The 18,551-nt window shown below is 36.0% G+C and overlaps 1 protein-coding gene across 44 annotated transcripts in view; it reads right to left on the bottom strand.

The window, feature by feature from the left end:
- The window catches only part of LOC122801915 (ABI family member 3 binding protein), a 3,486,228-nt gene that overhangs the window by 1,592,262 nt on the left and 1,875,415 nt on the right, over nucleotides 1-18,551 (bottom strand). For all 44 annotated transcript variants that reach the window (XM_044071601.1, XM_044071602.1, XM_044071604.1 and 41 more), the window contains one exon: nucleotides 11,454-11,528. In XM_044071601.1, the coding sequence (XP_043927536.1) occupies nucleotides 11,454-11,528 (75 nt within the window). The remainder of the gene's footprint in view (nucleotides 1-11,453; nucleotides 11,529-18,551) is intronic.

Here is an 18,551-nt window from a genome sequence, read left to right as displayed (position 1 = left end):
GCAGGCCACTTCATAGTGTGAGTTGCATGTGATGCAAGCTATGCCTCGGAACTGACAACTCCCATCTCCAGCCTCCACACCATGGAAGAGATGGCCTACAACATCATACTGTTGCAGACATGGAACTTCACTGAGCATGTTTTCATACTTATGAAGGCTTGCTTCTACTGCTTGCATGAAACTAGAGTGTACTGCAGTATGCACCAAACATACAGTAAGATATTTGTTGCCTGCATTATGCTACAATCAAATGGTGGCATGACAGCTGTTACAATGTGGGATCATAGTACTGCCTGATGCATTTATGGCAGCAGCAGCAGATGAGTCAGAAGAAATGGTCGCAGTGGTATCCCATGTGAAGTAAATGTAGGCACAATATGTAGTGGCCCTGGCAAACATAAGGTGTCTGGTCCACAACTATGAGCCATGACATGGACAATACAGAATAAAACTAATATATTTATTTATTGGCATTTGTTAACCGGGTTAGTCCAGTTGTGTTGTTTGTGGCTCATTTTCAGTGGAGACCCAAGGAGAAAAGCTCCGAGAAGAAAATACAATTTAAAAATATACAGTTTAAAAATAAATACAAGGACAGTTTTACAATACAATAAGTAATAACCGACATATGGAGATATTACAGAGAAAAAATACTTAAGTCAAGGGAATACACTAATTCTAATACTGTAGAGTACCAAAGTATATACAATATGTACAACAAAAAAACATTCAACAGATATGTTTAGACATACCATATGCAATAACCGACATATGGAAATATTACAGAGAAAAAAATACTTAAGTCAAGGGAATACACTAATTCTAATACTGTAGAGTACCAAAGTATATACAATATGTACAACCAAAAAAGCATTCAGCATCAGCACACCTAAGCTATGCATTCAGCATCGGCACACTTAAGCTATGCATTATGGTGCACTGACTAGCTACACTGTGTTTCAGATATTACCCTACGGTTACAGGCTACAAGAGTGGGCGGGGCACAACTGTCATCATTTTCAGAGGTAGGGTAGGGCACAGTGACACGGGACAGCAATACTACCATAGGTGTAAGGATTATAGTTGTGGATGTTGTAGCCATTCATCCAGCTAGGAGTTTGGGAGTCACCAGGAATCACATACTTGTGTATCATGGTGTAGATTCCATATTGTGAATGGTGGATGGATGTACGTCTGGCCTTGCAATATCAGGACTGGAGGTATCCTGTCCAATGGACAACATCATGATTCAGAAGCATGTATGAGAACCACGATGTGTCCTCCTATGTGGGGAAGCAGGAGATGGCTAGCATCCATGACACCATAAAAATAAAGCTAGAGTTGCACTCAGTAGTCCAAGAGGGGGTAAAGATGGTATTGAACTGCAGAATTCAGAGCAGATGACTCATTGAGGTGTCACAGTGGTGGAGCCAAAAGACCATCATCCACAAATATGGGACAGACCACTTCTGGGGTGCAGGCAGCCTCAACCAGAGGTAAAAGTGATGCATTGTTTGGAATGCTGTATGCTGTCTGTTTGTGTCCTGCTTAAGACCATGCACCACACATCTGGCTCCTTGCCTGGCCAGTGGACATTTGTTAGTATCCTCATGGATCTATAAATGGATGACAATTGAGCCACCGCTGACTCTAATAGGCATATCTGCTTCAGATCCCCATATGTCATGTCTTTCTGTATGTACTGCACAATGTCCCTGAAGTGGTTGGATTTCTTCATGTAGGCCACACAGCAAATTTAACATTTCTGATATGGTGCGCATAATGGCCATCTACACCTGGATCACTAACCTATACATTTGCTTATTGGTGCCAATGGTATTAACCAGGTCAGGTAATGCCCTACACTCATGATAGAGATGGTCTCCCTTATGAAGGTGGTGTTTATCTCAGAGGCAGTGCAGCTTACTGATGCCACCTCTGTTGGTGATTTTTGTGTAGTGTGGGTGTGGCTAACAAGGATAGGATGTTAAACATTAAGCAAAGAGAATGCAGGAGAATCATCCTGCCCCTCCACTATAGAATTATCTGTAGTTGATGCACACATATGCCTCCCAATGTTAGCACTGCTGACATTACCACTGTGTCATTGGAATATGCCATATGCATGGAGCCATCAGTAGCAGCCATGTGTGATTTGCTGATATCAGGCATGTGTCAATCTGTTGTGCCCATCAGTTCAAGGTATGAAAGTGCAAAGATGACATATCAGTGGCAATATCAGCACATGAGTCACTCCCACCAACATGTGCCAAACATACTGCTACTTGTTGATTCTGTGCATAGTCTCTGGGCATAAATGTACCTTATGGTGCAAGGTTATCACTGCAATCCCAATGTATTTGGGGAACAATATGGATATGTGTTCTTCTTAACCATTTCACACTGACAGGTTACTGCATAACAGTAATGGAAGATTGTATTACTAGATTGTACCTCCTGTAAAGAAACTCATGCAGTTGTACAAAGCTCAGCTCCCAAATCCAAGCCACCACCAGGTACAAGGGTTCTGTCACCTGCCCTCAAGAGGTTATGAGGAACTTCTCTACCTCTGTTAGGCATCTCTTTGATGGTAGCCTATCTCCTGTGGTGCATCTGCCCCTGGCAATATCATATGCCTTGATATTGCCGTGCACCTGTCGTACTGTCCTACTGTTGCTGTCCAAAACACTGATGTCCTGTACCACTACCTGCCACAACTAGACCTGGAAAGCATTTCGGATTTACTTTTCAGGATACACTTGCCATGTGTACATATGCCTGTTGTAGCACCTCTGTCTTTAGTGACCTTTTCCAGCTGTTTATATTCTCTCAGTGGCTTGACAAGACATGCACTCCTGCAAGTTTCCCTGGATGTTCATTGTGGTTGTATGTGCCTGACAATGTTCATTGTGGTTGTATGTGCCTGACAATGTTCATTGTGGTTGTATGTGCCTGACAATGTTCAGTGTGGTTGTACGTGCCTGACTCTCCTTGGTAGGCATCAAAGTTTATGCACTATCCTCCTTTATTCATCTGCTGGCCACACACATCTGCTGACATGGTGTCAGATTCATACTCAGATCAATACTGACAGCAGCAATAGGCATGCTACCATTTCCCACTGTATTTGCATGTACGTACAGGTGGCCTCATATCACCTATGTCATGATGTGCAGTCTGTGTACATGTAGTACACTGTTGTCCCCAAACACATCAGGGCAGTAGACTGTCATGCCCTTGTGCAGTTTTATCAGGGTGAGCCCAGCACAGAAGAAGAAGGATAACATGCCATGCTTCTGTGCCCTTCCGTCTGTCAAGACATTTACCCAGGCATAGGACAGTCCAGTAAACTGTCATGCTGTAGTTCTTAGTTTTCTGTCATAGTGAGCTCCTGTCCCTCATAGCAAGACAGTAATTTGTCACACCCTTGCACTTCATCCCCTGTCAGGGTGAGCCTTCATAACACTTTATAACTTTCAAAACACTGGCCTTAGAAAAGGAGCAGATAAAAACATTTGCCAGTTGAAAATGCTGTTCAGCACTTCATGCACTACATATCATGGTTGAAAGGTAGTTTTTTTTTAGTGAACAAATCACTTAAAGCAGTTTATCATGAGTTTTAGATTTTGTTTGAAGACAGGGTTCTTATCCTGTCTCGCTGGATTTGGCTTAATTTTTGCTGCAAATGCTCTAAAACAGACCATTCTTATTACCACTACTGCACAGCCTTACATACATATCATATGTCCATCTAATCTCTTTGTAAATCCTACAGACTTGTGATTCCATCTTCTGATCACACACACACACACACACACACACACACACACACACACACACACACAGTTATCATACTCCTTCAGCAAAAAAAAAAAACACAAATTAATTTTTAGTTAGCTATTGGAACATAATGCAACAAAGATCTACGTAGGCACTATATGTCATTTACATCTGTACTATTTTCTGCTTAGAATGCTGACACTAGCAAAGCAGTATTGTCATTCTGCAGCAGAACACTAACTTATGGAGTAAGAAAGAAAGCTACTCTATGAATAAACTGGTGAGCTGGTAATGAATCCCTAGATTTTATTGCTTACAATCAGACCACAACACTATCCAAAGCAAGTTATAATGCATTCTCATTCATTATCAGTGGCACAACAGGTAGCACACTAGCCTTTGGTCTAGAAGGCTGTGGGTTCTGCCCCCACTTCAGGTACACATATTGCTAAATTTACAGTGCAGCATGTGGGGGGGGGGGGCTGCACTCCTGACTGTGCCATCATTCAGATGAGATGTTAACATGAGGGCTCATCTTTTTAAGTTGGTAGTAGCTCAGGTGGATGTAAAATATCCCACAGCACCTATCAAAAAGAGTAGAGATACTTTATTCAATGATATACAGAAATTTACAAGAAACTTATATATACATATTTAGAATATATACATTGTTTACAAAATTAACTTTTTACAACCTTAAAAATAATACAAGAAAAAATACTTTTAGTTATGAGATCCCCATTCGATTTTCCATAGACAAAATCTTATTTTCTTTAACACCATTGCTAAATTCCATTTTTCATTAAACAATATTTCCTTAACTCTTTGATTCCAGATTAACCAGATTATGCAAAATATTTATCAATTTTTGTTATATATTTTCACCTTTTCCTTTATAATAACTATATTCAATTATATCCATATTTAATTCATTTAAATTTCAATTCCTTCTAAACATTTCATTTCAAACAGCTTTTCTATAAAATTTTGCTTCATCTACTCCTAGAAAAACATGCTTGCTCGTCTCAAATTCTTTACAATAAAGATAAATCTTGTCCTTTTTCAGCTTATATGGCATATTTGCCTTTGGTGGTAGCCTTTGAATACTAAGCCTCTATAGAAATTCTTGACATTCAATCATTTCTTTACATCTTAGCATTCTAGCTTGTATTGTTGCAGTTATAATTCTCTACATGTAAATATACAAAAATACTTAGTCATAACATTAATGTACCATTTTCTTCTATAATTTTCTATTTCATCAAGTTTTATTTTCCATGAAAGCATTTTGTCATGATAATTATTTATTTCATAATTGGTCCATACCCTCTTTCTTTTATTATTCCAAATATACAACCATTCCTCTTTATACTTAGATTTCAATATCTGTGTTAGTAAGGAGTCATCATTATGCCTTAAACATTGTAATATTTTAAATAAATGCAATGATGCAACACAGACTACAGGACTGATCAATCTTAAACTCCCTTCTTCTCTATCAACAAATAATATACCTATTTTTACTGAGTTTAATCTAGAACCCCAAATAAATGAAAAAAAATGTTATAAACTTCCTTCTCAAACAAAACAGGCAAACTTATGTATGACATTTGCCAAATATGAGATTTTTAGAGTTAATCAAATGCATTTTCTGTTTTTCATTATGGGTTTGTATGTTTTGTCCTTTAAATAATTCTTCTATATCGTTTTCTACTATCCCCATTATCTTCTCCTGTGTATTATGCATTATGCCATTTATATCCCTCATTTGCCTCATTCAGCTATTATTTTCCTCAATAATCTTATAAGGCGCTATTTATTCTTTTTTTCATACAGAAAATGTCTCTGCTTAAAAAATAAATGTTTTATCTTAGCTTTATTCAAATTATAAACTTCCTGTTCTTTAACAAAAAAAAAAGCTTTGTCATTCCTTTCCAAACTATCAAAAGTCTCATTACTTAATGTTCTATACTTAGTTTTTTCTTCCCTTCTTTTTTCTTGGTGAAATTGCAAATAAGATTTCTTATACTTTTGTTTAAAATATAACCGCCATTCTAAACAATCCTTATAGAAAACTTTCATTGCTATGTGATCTTGCCACAGTTCTAAAATTTTATCCTTTCCTTTCTCTTCCTATTTAACTTATTCTTTTAATCCCTTTGCCTATTTTTAAATGCTTGTTACTTCATTTTAACTGAAACGCAACAGCACCATGATCAGAAAAGCCTGTTGCCAAAAACACTTTCTTTTAATATTAATAATCCTGAAGAAAATAAAAGTACTTCATTTCTATTCTGTTTTCCTCTATTGTATGTCCATGTGCTTTTATGCCAAATTCTCAACTGCCCACATTCAATGTCTAGTATATTTTTAACATCATAATCTTTCTTCCTCTGACATATTAAGTTACAATTAAAATCACCTACCACGATTATCTCCATATTTATTGCAATATATTGAATTACAGTTTAAACACATATTCTCTCATTTTTGTTACATGAGCATAAATTTTGATAATTCTGAAAACCTGGTTATTCCTTCTTATATCGATAATGGTAATCATACTCAGTACAACCAAAAATAATATCATAAACTTTTATCCTGTCCTTATACAAAATAACTATCACACCAAATGAGTCTCCTTTCTACATTACAAATCACATTATTTCTCTACCATATTTCAGTTTGATATCTTTCTTCTTTAGTTAAGATTCTAGAATCCTCTAGAATAATAATGTCACTATCCTGATGTTTTCACCACTCAATGCTTAACCTCCTTACTAAACTTTTTAAACTATTAACATTTACTGTCAAAATTTTACAAGTAGCGATATCTTATTTATTTTTATCCCTTACCTTTCTTTTTCTTTACTATGACATTCTATAATTTTTTCTTTCCCTTACTCTTTTACCAATAGAAGTTCTTTTTTAACTACATTTCATTTTATATCTTCCATATCAGTAACGTCTGAGCCTTCTTCATATAGCAGTGTTTTTTTTTTTTATTATTAGCTACTTGTTTCTCTTGTTCACTTTCTGGAACATTTGCCTGTATTAAATCTATGTCAATGACTTCAGATCCAACTTATGTTTACTAACTTGTCGCTGGTCGGTCTGTATATCTATATTCTCAGACTCTGTCGCTTTATATTCCATACCTAAATGTCTTGTATTTTTACAATTATAACATTTTACTTAACATGCCTTCATATCATGTCCTGTTTCTCCATATATATAACATTTTCTGTTTTCGCAATTGTTAATCAAATGATCAGGTTTACCACAAAGAAAACAACTTTTTGGTTGACCTAATTAACTCAGCATACCTTTGTCCCCCCTCCATATTTATAATACTAGAAATGTGCACAATTTTTTCATTTCCTACATTGAATATCACAAGACAGTCACACGCCCCAGTCCATAAACCTCTTTTATCATATACTTTTGAAATTTCTAATACATCTTTAAATGTTTTCAATAAATGTCCTTTTCAAGTCTCTTTCTCCATTTCTAAATTGTATATGAATCTTTTTTCTTGTTTCTCTAAAAAAAGTCTTTAAAACATACTGATTCAAGGGAAACAGTCTTCCTTATCATATTCTCCGTCAATTGTCCAGATTCAAAAATGATGTCAAAATACGTTTCTTTATTTATATGTATAAAAACTCTTACCTCATTTGCTTTAGTTCCAAGAGGTGTAATTATTTCATCCCATACCTTGTGTCTGTCAAGTTCTGAATCCTCTTTTTTTCTATTCTTACACTTTATAAGACTTTGTTTTCTTAGCTGTAAAATCTTTCTTCTCTTCTTTTTCTTTCTGCGCATTTGTCTTCACCATCTTTGCATATGAATTCTTTACTGCAGACAACTCTTGCTGAAAATCCTCTTGTTGTATTCTGTCCATAATTTCACCCCAGTCAATATCTTTCCCACATTCTGGATCACTCTCATCTGTCAAGTCCATAAGCCAATCATCCCGCAACCTTGGCAACTGGAGAGGTGTAACAACACACAATTATGCTGATTCTTCTTCCCCAAAGAAGTTTGGTTGAAAAAAGTCCTCAGAATTCATCACTGGAATATTCTTCTTATCTCCTTCCGTCACCGCATAGCACTGCTGTGAAGGTTCGAGTGTCTTCACAACACCTCCACTTACTAAACTCTCCTTTAAAGGCTTGCCTGCCTTTAACTTGTTGCTGTGATCCTCAGATATAATTATATCCTTCTAAAGACATGCTTCTGGAGCATTTCTCCCCGGGCCTCCGCTGAAAACAGGATCTGTGGAACCTAGTCGGACTTTCCCGGTCAACAAATGTTAAATAAATAAATAAAAAATAAATAAATAAAAAAAATCCTTCATCATCTCCTTTTTGACTTCTAAACTGAAAGATTTGCTTTTTTCTTGTGAATCTTTTGCCTTTTTCTTGTGAATCTATATATTTTTTCCATTTTGAAATGGCTCCATATCTTCTCCCGGTTTCTCTGAGCTGCCTCCATGCTCAGGAAACCAGAAGTGCCACAAATCCCAATATGCTACAACTAGGGGAATTTCCCGGGTGCCTTGGCCACATTTCCCCTAGTAGTATAAATATCACCTTGGTTCTCCCCTGAAAAGAGGCAACTAGCCTACTGGGACTAATCCAGTCAACAATAAGAATAAATTATAAATTAGCAGTGTTACTACTGTTTTATAACACATCCACATTTGTCTTGTCCCAGTCATATCACCAGTATGAAAAGAATCATATAGTTTGTATGTATACAAAGAAATTAATTCAAAATTCCATGGGAGTTGTAAATATAGCATAGCCGATTTAATTGTACTCAGTGAAGATGAACTAAGGCTCAGACTTAATTAACAAAAATTAATACCTCAAATTTCTCACATTATGTATACCATTACTACCTAGCCACTTGCTCATAGTTTTAGTACATTTTCTCACTTGTGCACTTCAAGGCCTTTGTAAATCATTAGTTTTGCTACCTTCATTCCCAAAGTCTTATTTCCTGCAAACATAAACCCTTTTTTACTCTAAAACCTCCTTCCTTCTAATTAAATTGCTCTAATCTTTATTAGCAGGTCATCTTCATTCATATAATATCCACTTGGTATATAATGCATGTATATATTGTGTTTTGTCAGCCTATCTGTATATAATGTCATGCATTGTCTTTATACCCTCAAGCCAACTCTGAAAATCACATGTACATGTACAGTACATGTATAAACTGCATTTTGTCTTTCACTTTGTATATAATGTCATGCATCTAATGTATTTACCCCCAGGCTGAAACTGAAGTAGGTCCAGTGGGATCATTGCTCTATCTTGGTCAACAAATTCAAAATAAAATAAAAAGAAGAAAATGAACTCAAAACCAGTATAGAATCCTGTGGAGTTGCCTATGGATTGCAAGAAGGCTTGTCTGAAGCACAACTACCGATCATTTATCCTTGAAAAATGCTACTTAAATAACAACATATCAAGATGAGCTTAATGGTACTGGTTTTATATGCATTACCACAGCCTATCAATGCTTCTCAGTACTGGTTTTACAGACATTATAAAAGCCTTTGACTACTTCTCAAACAAGAATCAAAGTGTTGGTGCTATATTGTCTCAACAAAATGGCTCTTTTACAGTTAGAAAGCTATACTACTCCACACTGTTTCAGATCTACTCCACTAGCCCAGGGTGAAATTGAAAGAAACAGACAGCAAGGGTGACAGAGAAACATGGCTGCATTGTAAAGACATGTATATAAATCCTGAACTGCTAGTGTATGGCAGCAGGTGTTGCCTTAGATTTATTTTCAGGACCTTTATTTATTCACTTATTTTATTTTTGTCTGGTATTTGTTTTTATTACTCAGAATCCATGATTCAGAAAGATCCACGCCACTTCTTTATATTGCCTACTACAGAAGGTTCAATGACATGACTATGAGAAAATGTGATTCAGGGACAGCTATGGGCACAATGAGAAAGACCTCATTATCAGCTGATAAGTACATCTCTAAACGGTCTTTTTTAACACTACCACTGTCAGACCTAAAAGCAGTGTTATTTTCACTGGTGCCTCATGCATCACTTTGGCAGAGGCACTCTCCTACACATATATGCACATATAACATTCAGACATACTTGCACACACATAGGCACATCCAGACTCTTGGTTCCTACCTAACCCACCTACTTTGACCACTCGGGAGACACATATTCACATGCATAAACAACTTAATCTAGCTTCATTCATTCCCCTACAGTCATGCACACACTCATTCATACACATACACATGCTAACACCCTCCCCACACCAACGTCTTCAATGAACTAACCTGCACTGTGGCTGCTTCCGTAGGAGTGAATGAGTGACCACTGTCTTTTGATGCTGCTCACTTTTTCCTCCAGTATTAGTAATTTACAATACAACTGTCTGAATTGTTTGTAGTATAAATTGTGGTATTTCCGGGGATAGCACATGGCTAATTAGCATTAGCCATTCCTCTAGATTGTTGCATTAGCATGTAGCTCAGCAGTAGGACCATACTCCATGTTGAAGCTCATGTTGGTGGGAGGCTTCAGTGGTAAGGTGATCAAAGAATAAGAAAGGTGTACCATGGGTAAGAACATAGCCATGTTAAGGCTTACCACCTGCAGTAAGCCATTCTGATCCTAGGAAGAGTGTACTAGTTTTATATAGCTCAGCTTTGTAATAACCTGCTTTTCAGTTACCAGTGTTCCATTTGACAGACCTCATTTGTACTTTTGTAAACTAGGTAGAAATAAGTACTTAGATTAAAATGAAGTTGCATTTAGAAAGAATGATAGTTCCTTTAAATATAAGTTTGTAATCTGAGCTAGTTTCACAGAATCAGGCTTGAACTAAGGTGTAGCAATTGACCCGGGATAGAAATGTCTGAAAAGAAAACAAACTCTCTATTGAGTAATCTGAAAGTAAAACCAAAGCTGTTGTGTATATGTTACATTAAATAAGCTGCTATTTATGAATGCTTTGGGAAAGTAAAAAAAAAAACAGAAGACTGCTGTTACTGTTGCTGCAATAATAATGAAACCTGTTTATATTTAAAATTAATTTTATTCATGTTGAAGGGTATGGTTGTTAGGTTAAGGGATTAAATTCCTCATTTGGACAATATTTCTGCCGAGAAACTGTAAATTTGTTGTGAATGTGTGAACCAAGTAAGAAAGTAATTTGTTTTTAGGTCTGTTTTACAAAAAGCATTTTAGGCTTAGACAAAAAGTGAACTGTGTTGTTTAAATGTCTTGTGGCCTACAGTCTTCTATATTGCCAGAAGCAAGCTTTGTGTATAAAACAGTATAGAAAAACTATGCCTAATTGAAATTACTTTATCAAATAGCTTACTCACACTGATGAAAAGGTCTCCCACAGGCAGGTATAATAAACCACAAGAAAGTGGTAAAAGCAAAAGAACAGAAGCTCAAGGCCTTAAACTCTCTGCTTATTATGATTCACAAAGTGTGACGACTGTGTAAACATAACCAATTTTAGAGCAGAATTACTACATCAAACTTTACTATTTTAATAAAGTTATTCAGTATGCATTTTTCAGTACATGATATATGAAAATTAAAACTGTTTTGTTTTCTTTTAAGCTAAATAATAATACCCAGTACAAAGTACCAGTATTACCTGACTTGGTCTCTGTAACAGTTGGTGGTTGTGTTGTTTTTGGGTATGAAGGTAGTTTGTGTGTTTCATTCCAGCCTAGAATAAAGGAAGCAATGTGTAAACACTTGTTGAAGCTTCTTTACTAAATTTTACTGTATAGCTATTGCAACCAGGAATATTAATTTTTTGCTGTCTTAGTAATGAGCATACACATAATAACAAAGAATCTAAATTTCAACAATAACTCAAAAGCTGTGTCTTTATTTAGCCCTTCTTTAAACATATATTAAAAACAATTACAAATATCCCTTGATGACAACATCATAGGAATAAAAATGTAAATTACTCTTTTGGAACATACGGTTATTTCAGCTATTTATTTCAGTTCATTGATTTGTGAAGGCACAATGACCGAATTATTCTACATGTATTTGTACCGGTCTTCAATAATTCATTTCAAGACAGCAAAGTCAGACACCACTATCTGCTAACATGACACATTTCATCCTTGTTTGGACTCATTAGCACAGGGAAAGTGAACAGCTTAACTTCTTCTTTTGGCTTTTTTCCGGTTAGGGGTCGCCACAGCGGATCACCTTGTCCGCTAATGATTGGCAGTGGAGTTTTACGGTGTCGAGTTGCCAGCCCAACCTTCCACAAAAGGCACACCCACACTCACACCTAGGGCCAGTTTAGGGTATCCAATCCACCTGCAGCATGTCTTTGGGTTGAAACCGGAGCACCCGGAGGAAACTCACATGACCACAGGGAGGACATGCAGACTCCGCACAGAAGGCACCCCAGCTGAGACTCGAACCGGAGAAGCTCTTGCTGTGAGGTGGCAATGCTAACCGCTGCACCACTGCGGCCGCCCAGAGTGAAGAGCTTAACAATTTGCTGAAACAATCGGTTTATGAAATGCCTGATGGCATTACATTACGAGCAGGTGAGCATATGTATATTACTTTCTACATGTACACATTTATAAGTGTATGTGCACACAAGCATGCACAGACACACACAATACTGTAGTTTTTGCATTTATAATGTATATAACATAGTGATATCTCTTTTAGTAGGTGTATTTTAATGATATGCACATTATATGATTAGGAGCAGACAAGAAGAGTCTCAGTAATGCCATGAGTGCAGATACACTTTGTGTTTAAGTGTCTTCATTTTTACGCCATTCCTAACTGTACTTCTCCAGAAGTATATGTATTACATTGTGCCAGAAGAAAAAGCAGGACTGCAAATATTTTTTTCACATTTTAAAATAAAACTTTGTAAGATAGCTCTTGAATTGTATATTTCACCAAACAAACATTAAAACACCTCGCGCTTACAGTTTAACTCTTCCAGTTGTAAAAGATGCATTTTATTTCTTGTTCTCAGCAATTAATCATGCCCTGGAATTTATTAACGCCTAAACTAAGTGTACACCATTCTGTGTGAACAGACAATACAATCATAACTAACACCTTCTTCTTCCTAATTTTAGTTTTCCTAATGATTTTCTTGCAGCCTTAAATATAAATATTGAGTCACAAAGGTTACCACAAAGTGTAGATTACATGTACACTTATTGTAATCTTTCTGAATGATTAAAAAGCAAAGAAATGCTGTAGGGGTGTTCTTGAATATAGATCACATACACTTAGTGTAGGCATTAATGAATCTTGCCCATGATGTTTTTCCCATTTTTCATAAAAATATTAAACAGCCAGTCTATTTCAAGTTTCTTCAATAAGAAACTACATTTTGGTATTGTTTGTCAGAACCTCAAGCACTACCATCTCCACTGCTACCTAGCATCTCCCTGAAAACAGGAAGCTTTGGATTCGAAACTCTAAACTTTATCTCACTTTGAGTGGCACTGCGGCAGAAATGATAAAAAGTGCAAGTGTGCAGCTTTTACTACATATCACAAGTGAGGATGCCATAAATTTCTTTAATAACTTTAGTCTGTAAGAGGAGAAAAATTCTTAGTTGGCAGTTAATGAGAGAGAAAGTTCCATAATACTGTGAGCTAAAAATACTTCCACATTCAGGGAATTTATTTGGCACACTTACATTTCTAGAAATGTGGCTCCTGTGAATAGATTTTACTTCACTTTTCTTAATCATAGTTTCTTTAAAAGGTGTTGACTGCTACTGTGTGAGCTAGCAATGCACTGCAGCATTTTTCTTTCATTTTACCCACTATTGTGTGACTGTGTAGTTATCTACCCCTCACATGGAGTTACAGGAGATGATGCTAAAAATTCAGTGAAGTATTCCTTTTGTACTTTGAGTCAGACAAATATAGGCAAACCAATTTATTCTCCACAGTAATTTAAGGGTTTCATGAAACTGTAGGTGCTTATGTAACTGAGCTCAAAAATAAAGCCCACTTTGTGTTTAAGTGTCTTCATTTTTACGCCATTCCTAACTGTACTTCTCCAGAAGTATATGTATTACATTGTGCCAGAAGAAAAAGCAGGACTGCAAATATTTTTTTCACATTTTAAAATAAAACTTTGTAAGATAGCTCTTGAATTGTATATTTCACCAAACAAACATTAAAACACCTCGTGTTTACAGTTTAACTCTTCCAGTTGTAAAAGATGCATTTTATTTCTTGTTCTCAGCAATTAATCATGCCCTGGAATTTATTAACGCCTAAACTAAATGTACACCATTCTGTGTGAACAGACAATACAATCATAATTAACACCTTCTTCTTCCTAATTTTAGTTTTCCTAATGATTTTCTTGCAGCCTTAAATATAAATATTGAGTCACAAAGGTTACTACAAAGTGTAGATTACATGTACACTTAGTGTAATCTTTCTGAATGATTAAAAAGCAAAGAAATGCTGTAGGGGTGTTCTTGAATATAGATCACGTACACTTAGTGTAGGCATTAATGAATCTTGCCCATGATGTTTTTCCCATTTTTCATAAAAATATTAAACAGTCAGTCTATTTCAAGTTTCTTCAATAAGAAACTACATTTTGGTATTGTTTGTCAGAACCTCAAGCACTACCATCTCCACTGCTACCTAGCATCTCCCTGAAAACAGGAAGCTTTGGATTCGAAACTCTAAACTTTATCTCACTTTGAGTGGCACTGTAGCAGAAATGATAAAAAGTGCAAGTGTGCAGCTTTTACTACATATCACAAGTGAGGATGCCATAAATTTCTTTAATAACTTTAGTCTGTAAGAGGAGAAAAATTATTAGTTGGCAGTTAATGAGAGAGAAAGTTCCATAATACTGTGAGCTAAAAATACTTCCACATTCAGGGAATTTATTTGGCACACCTACATTTCTAGAAATGTGGCTGCTGTGAATAGATTTTACTTCACTTTAGTTTCTTTAAAAGGTGTTGACTGCTACTGTGTGAGCTAGCAATGCACTGCAGCATTTTTGTTTCATTTTACCCACTATTGTGTGACTGTGTAGTTATCTACCCCTCACATGGAGTTACAGGAGATGATGCTAAAAATTCAGTGAAGTATTCCTTTTGTACTTTGAGTCAGACAAATATAGGCAAACCAATTTATTCTCCACAGTAATTTAAGGGTTTCATGAAACTGTAGGTGCTTATGTAACTGAGCTCAAAAATAAAGCATGATACTCTGAGTTTGATACCTTGCACAATTCATTGTTAGGAGGCAAAATTGTCTGTGGCATTATTATTGACCAAGTCAGTGGCACACTGTTGAGGGAGTCATATTTAACAATACAGAAAACATTTGGTATGTAAAGTTGAGTGAAATTATGAGTTTCACTTAAAAAGGCTCCATAAAGAGCTGGACATTTGTAGAATAATTGCAAAAACTGATAATGCAGATAAAAGAACATCAAAATGTTATACATGAAATAGAAGCATCTCCACACAGCAATCCAGAATGATGCTCTGAAACAAAAGCACAGTTACAAATAATGCTGCATGCATGGGATAGGGTTACAGGCATGAGAAAAGGGTAATGCAAAACTCAACCAAATCTGCATGGTCTGTAGAAGAGTGAATCATTTCACAAAAGTATATAAGAAACACCATCACTTTGCAAGATCATAGCAAAGACGAAAAGTACATTTGGTCAGTAAGGCTGATTATTCAAAGCAACAAATGCATTACTTTTAAGCCTGACATAGGTGCAAAATGTAACATTATACAGAATTTGTGTTCAAATGTAATTCAATAGCTAAATATTTTAGGTCACATATCTTATGAAAAGCTTGGTTTGATTGAAAGAATTCACTTTATAATAACACGGAGCAGCTCACACCATCAAAAAAATGAGTAGCCCACATTTTCAAAGCTAGGAGTATGAATGGTTCAAATATTAACTATTTGTAAGAATGATAGCAACAAGGACATTACAAAATGCAGCATTAAGAACTTCAAAGCAAATAATCTGAATGTTTGCAAGAACACCAGCTTGAACAGCAATGATAAAATTAATTTAACTTCTACTCACAACAGTAACACAGTAATTACTGCTTCTTTTACTTTTAAATAGTCAATCACTATGATAATTGTACTCAGAAGAATGCACATGGTGCTTAAAGAAATGTTTATATGTTAAACTAAGAGAATGGTGTGTCTTGCTTGCTTGACATCCAACCTAGTATTCAATGGGTCCTCCAGACCACTGGATTGGTGTGTGAACAGCATATTAAACATGGGGTAGGTGGGTTGACATAATGATTATGGTCTTAACCTCACAGATACAAGGTATACTATTTGATTCTGGCCTCCAGTTATTGGCTAGGCTTGCAATAGTCTGCAGATTGATAGCCTAAGTATTTACCTATGAACCTATGGCATTTACTTTACATGGTATCCACTGTGACATCACGGATGGGTTCTAGCTGGCAACATTAAGTGCCTGACATTGTTGGAAGTTATCTGTTTACATCCATCTGGACCACTGTGCCAACATTATTGCAGTAAATATGCCATGCTGTGGTTCAACAACCTGTCCTCACACACTGGCTTTCATGGCTGTTGCACACATTTAACAATAGCTTTTGTCACACTGCCAGCTAGCCATAGTTGTTGTCGAATCTCTATATCTCACTGGCTAGGGGAGAACAGCCATCCCTCCCTGTACTTCATTATATTCATGGACAACACACATGCAGCACAAATACACCGTGCACAATAGTGTACTCAGTAGTTGTAAGCTGTTGTCACATCCTGTTATTGCTGACCCCATCAACACAGAACCTGCTTCTTGAGACAGATCTCAAAATACTAGCCTAACACTTGATATATGTTTAGGGCATGTTGTTGCAGAACAGTGATATGACTTGTGTCCTTAGAGGACATCTCAAGCTCTGGGTATTGAAGCAGATAATGCTGACACTTACATATAACAGAGTAGGGTATGGAAAAAACAGGTTCTTATGTGTCAGGATATGGAATTATCAGATGGTACACCAAATACAGTTATTGAATGGGAATCTTTGCACAGATTAATTTGCCTTAATTAATTAATGAAAAAAAATGTATATAGGTAATCTTTCTTTATGAGAAATATCATAGAACACATGGGACCTACATTAATATACCGGTTTCCCAAACTGGCACTTTACAAGAAGAACAACAGATTGGAATTGTTGACACCCTTTTCAGCTACTATAGGGACTCTGATGATTCTTTCATTTTGTGTGGTGAACTTTCTCCAGCGTGTTTGGATTTGTACAATATAAGATAAATAATTATACTCCTGGTTTTATCATTACGGTAGTTAACAGTTGTTCATATTTTCTTAATTATGAGCTTAATCTGTTATTTAGAATTTTTTTACGGTTTCACTAAAGATATCAAATTAGACTAGCACCAATGGTGTACACTGATTCATTAACAGAAATAATAATTTGATAATTAAACATTTAAAGATACGAAAACAGATTTTTAATCAGTATTTAAAATACTTCACAATCACAGAAATGATAGATCTACATATAGAGTAGTTAGAAGGGGTGGTTATTGTAATGTACTGTTTTATAAGAGTGCAGTTTTGAGAAGAAATTACTGCCATGTAATCCTAGAATACCTTATTTTTATCATTTACCTGAGAGATAAAAAAAAACTGCCATGTAATCCTAGAATACCTTATTTTTATCATTTACCTTAGACTCATAAAAATTACTGCCATGTAATCCTAGAATACCTTATTTTTATCATTTACCTTAGACTCATAAAAATTACTGCCATGTAATCCTAGAATACCTTATTTTTATTATTTACCTGAGACTCATAAAAATCTGCTGCGGTGGTGGTGCTGCGGTAGCGTTGTCGCCTCACAGTAAGACGTTGTCCTGTTCGATTCTCAGCTAAAGCGTCTTCTGTGTGGAGACATGCATGAATGGGCGTACCTTCATTGAAGGTTGTGTGTCAGGGCCAGCAACTCGGCACGTAAAAATCTACTGCCAATCATTAGTGAACCGGAGTTCCGCTGTGGCGACCCCTAACCGGGAAAAGCCGAAAGACACAAACAAACCTGAGACTCATAAAAAATCTATGGGGACCATCTGGTAGGCCTATTGTTTCTAGCTGTGGAAGTTTTATTAAAATTTTGAACCACTTAATCTATAAATTTGGTGTAAATCTGAACTGTCTTGTTAAGGACTCTTGTGACTTTTTGAAAAAATCTGTCTGATGTAATTTGGAATCACAGTGCTCATTGTGCTTTGGTAGATGTATAATACACATACGTTCAGGTGGTACATGACCTTGAATTTTGCTGAAGGGACTATTTCTAAGGGCTTTATAATGGAATTGACCTGATTGTTCTTACTGAATAATTATGATAGTGATATATATCTACAGATGAGGCACAAAGTTTTGGGTGACCCCTTTGCCCCAGCTTATGCCAATATGTTAAGGGGTATGTAGAGAAATGGTTATGAACACAATCATGATTTTTTCACAGATATATTAAATACTATTTGAATTATGCTGATGACTTGGCGTTTTCTGAAAAGCGGTATCATGAAATGCAGAATTTTCTTGGGATCCTTAATATCAATAGGCTTGGGTTTTCATTGACATAGTAAGTGATTTCCTGTCTCTTACCCTTGCTACATCTTTTGGGATGAAGCTTTTTAACAAACTCTATAG

The sequence above is a fragment of the Protopterus annectens genome, chromosome 5.part0 (genome assembly GCF_019279795.1).
Source record: "Protopterus annectens isolate FY-2018-M chromosome 5.part0, PAN1.0, whole genome shotgun sequence".
Taxonomy (NCBI): Eukaryota; Metazoa; Chordata; order Ceratodontiformes; family Protopteridae; genus Protopterus; species Protopterus annectens.
This window is presented reverse-complemented; position numbering and strand designations above follow the sequence as displayed.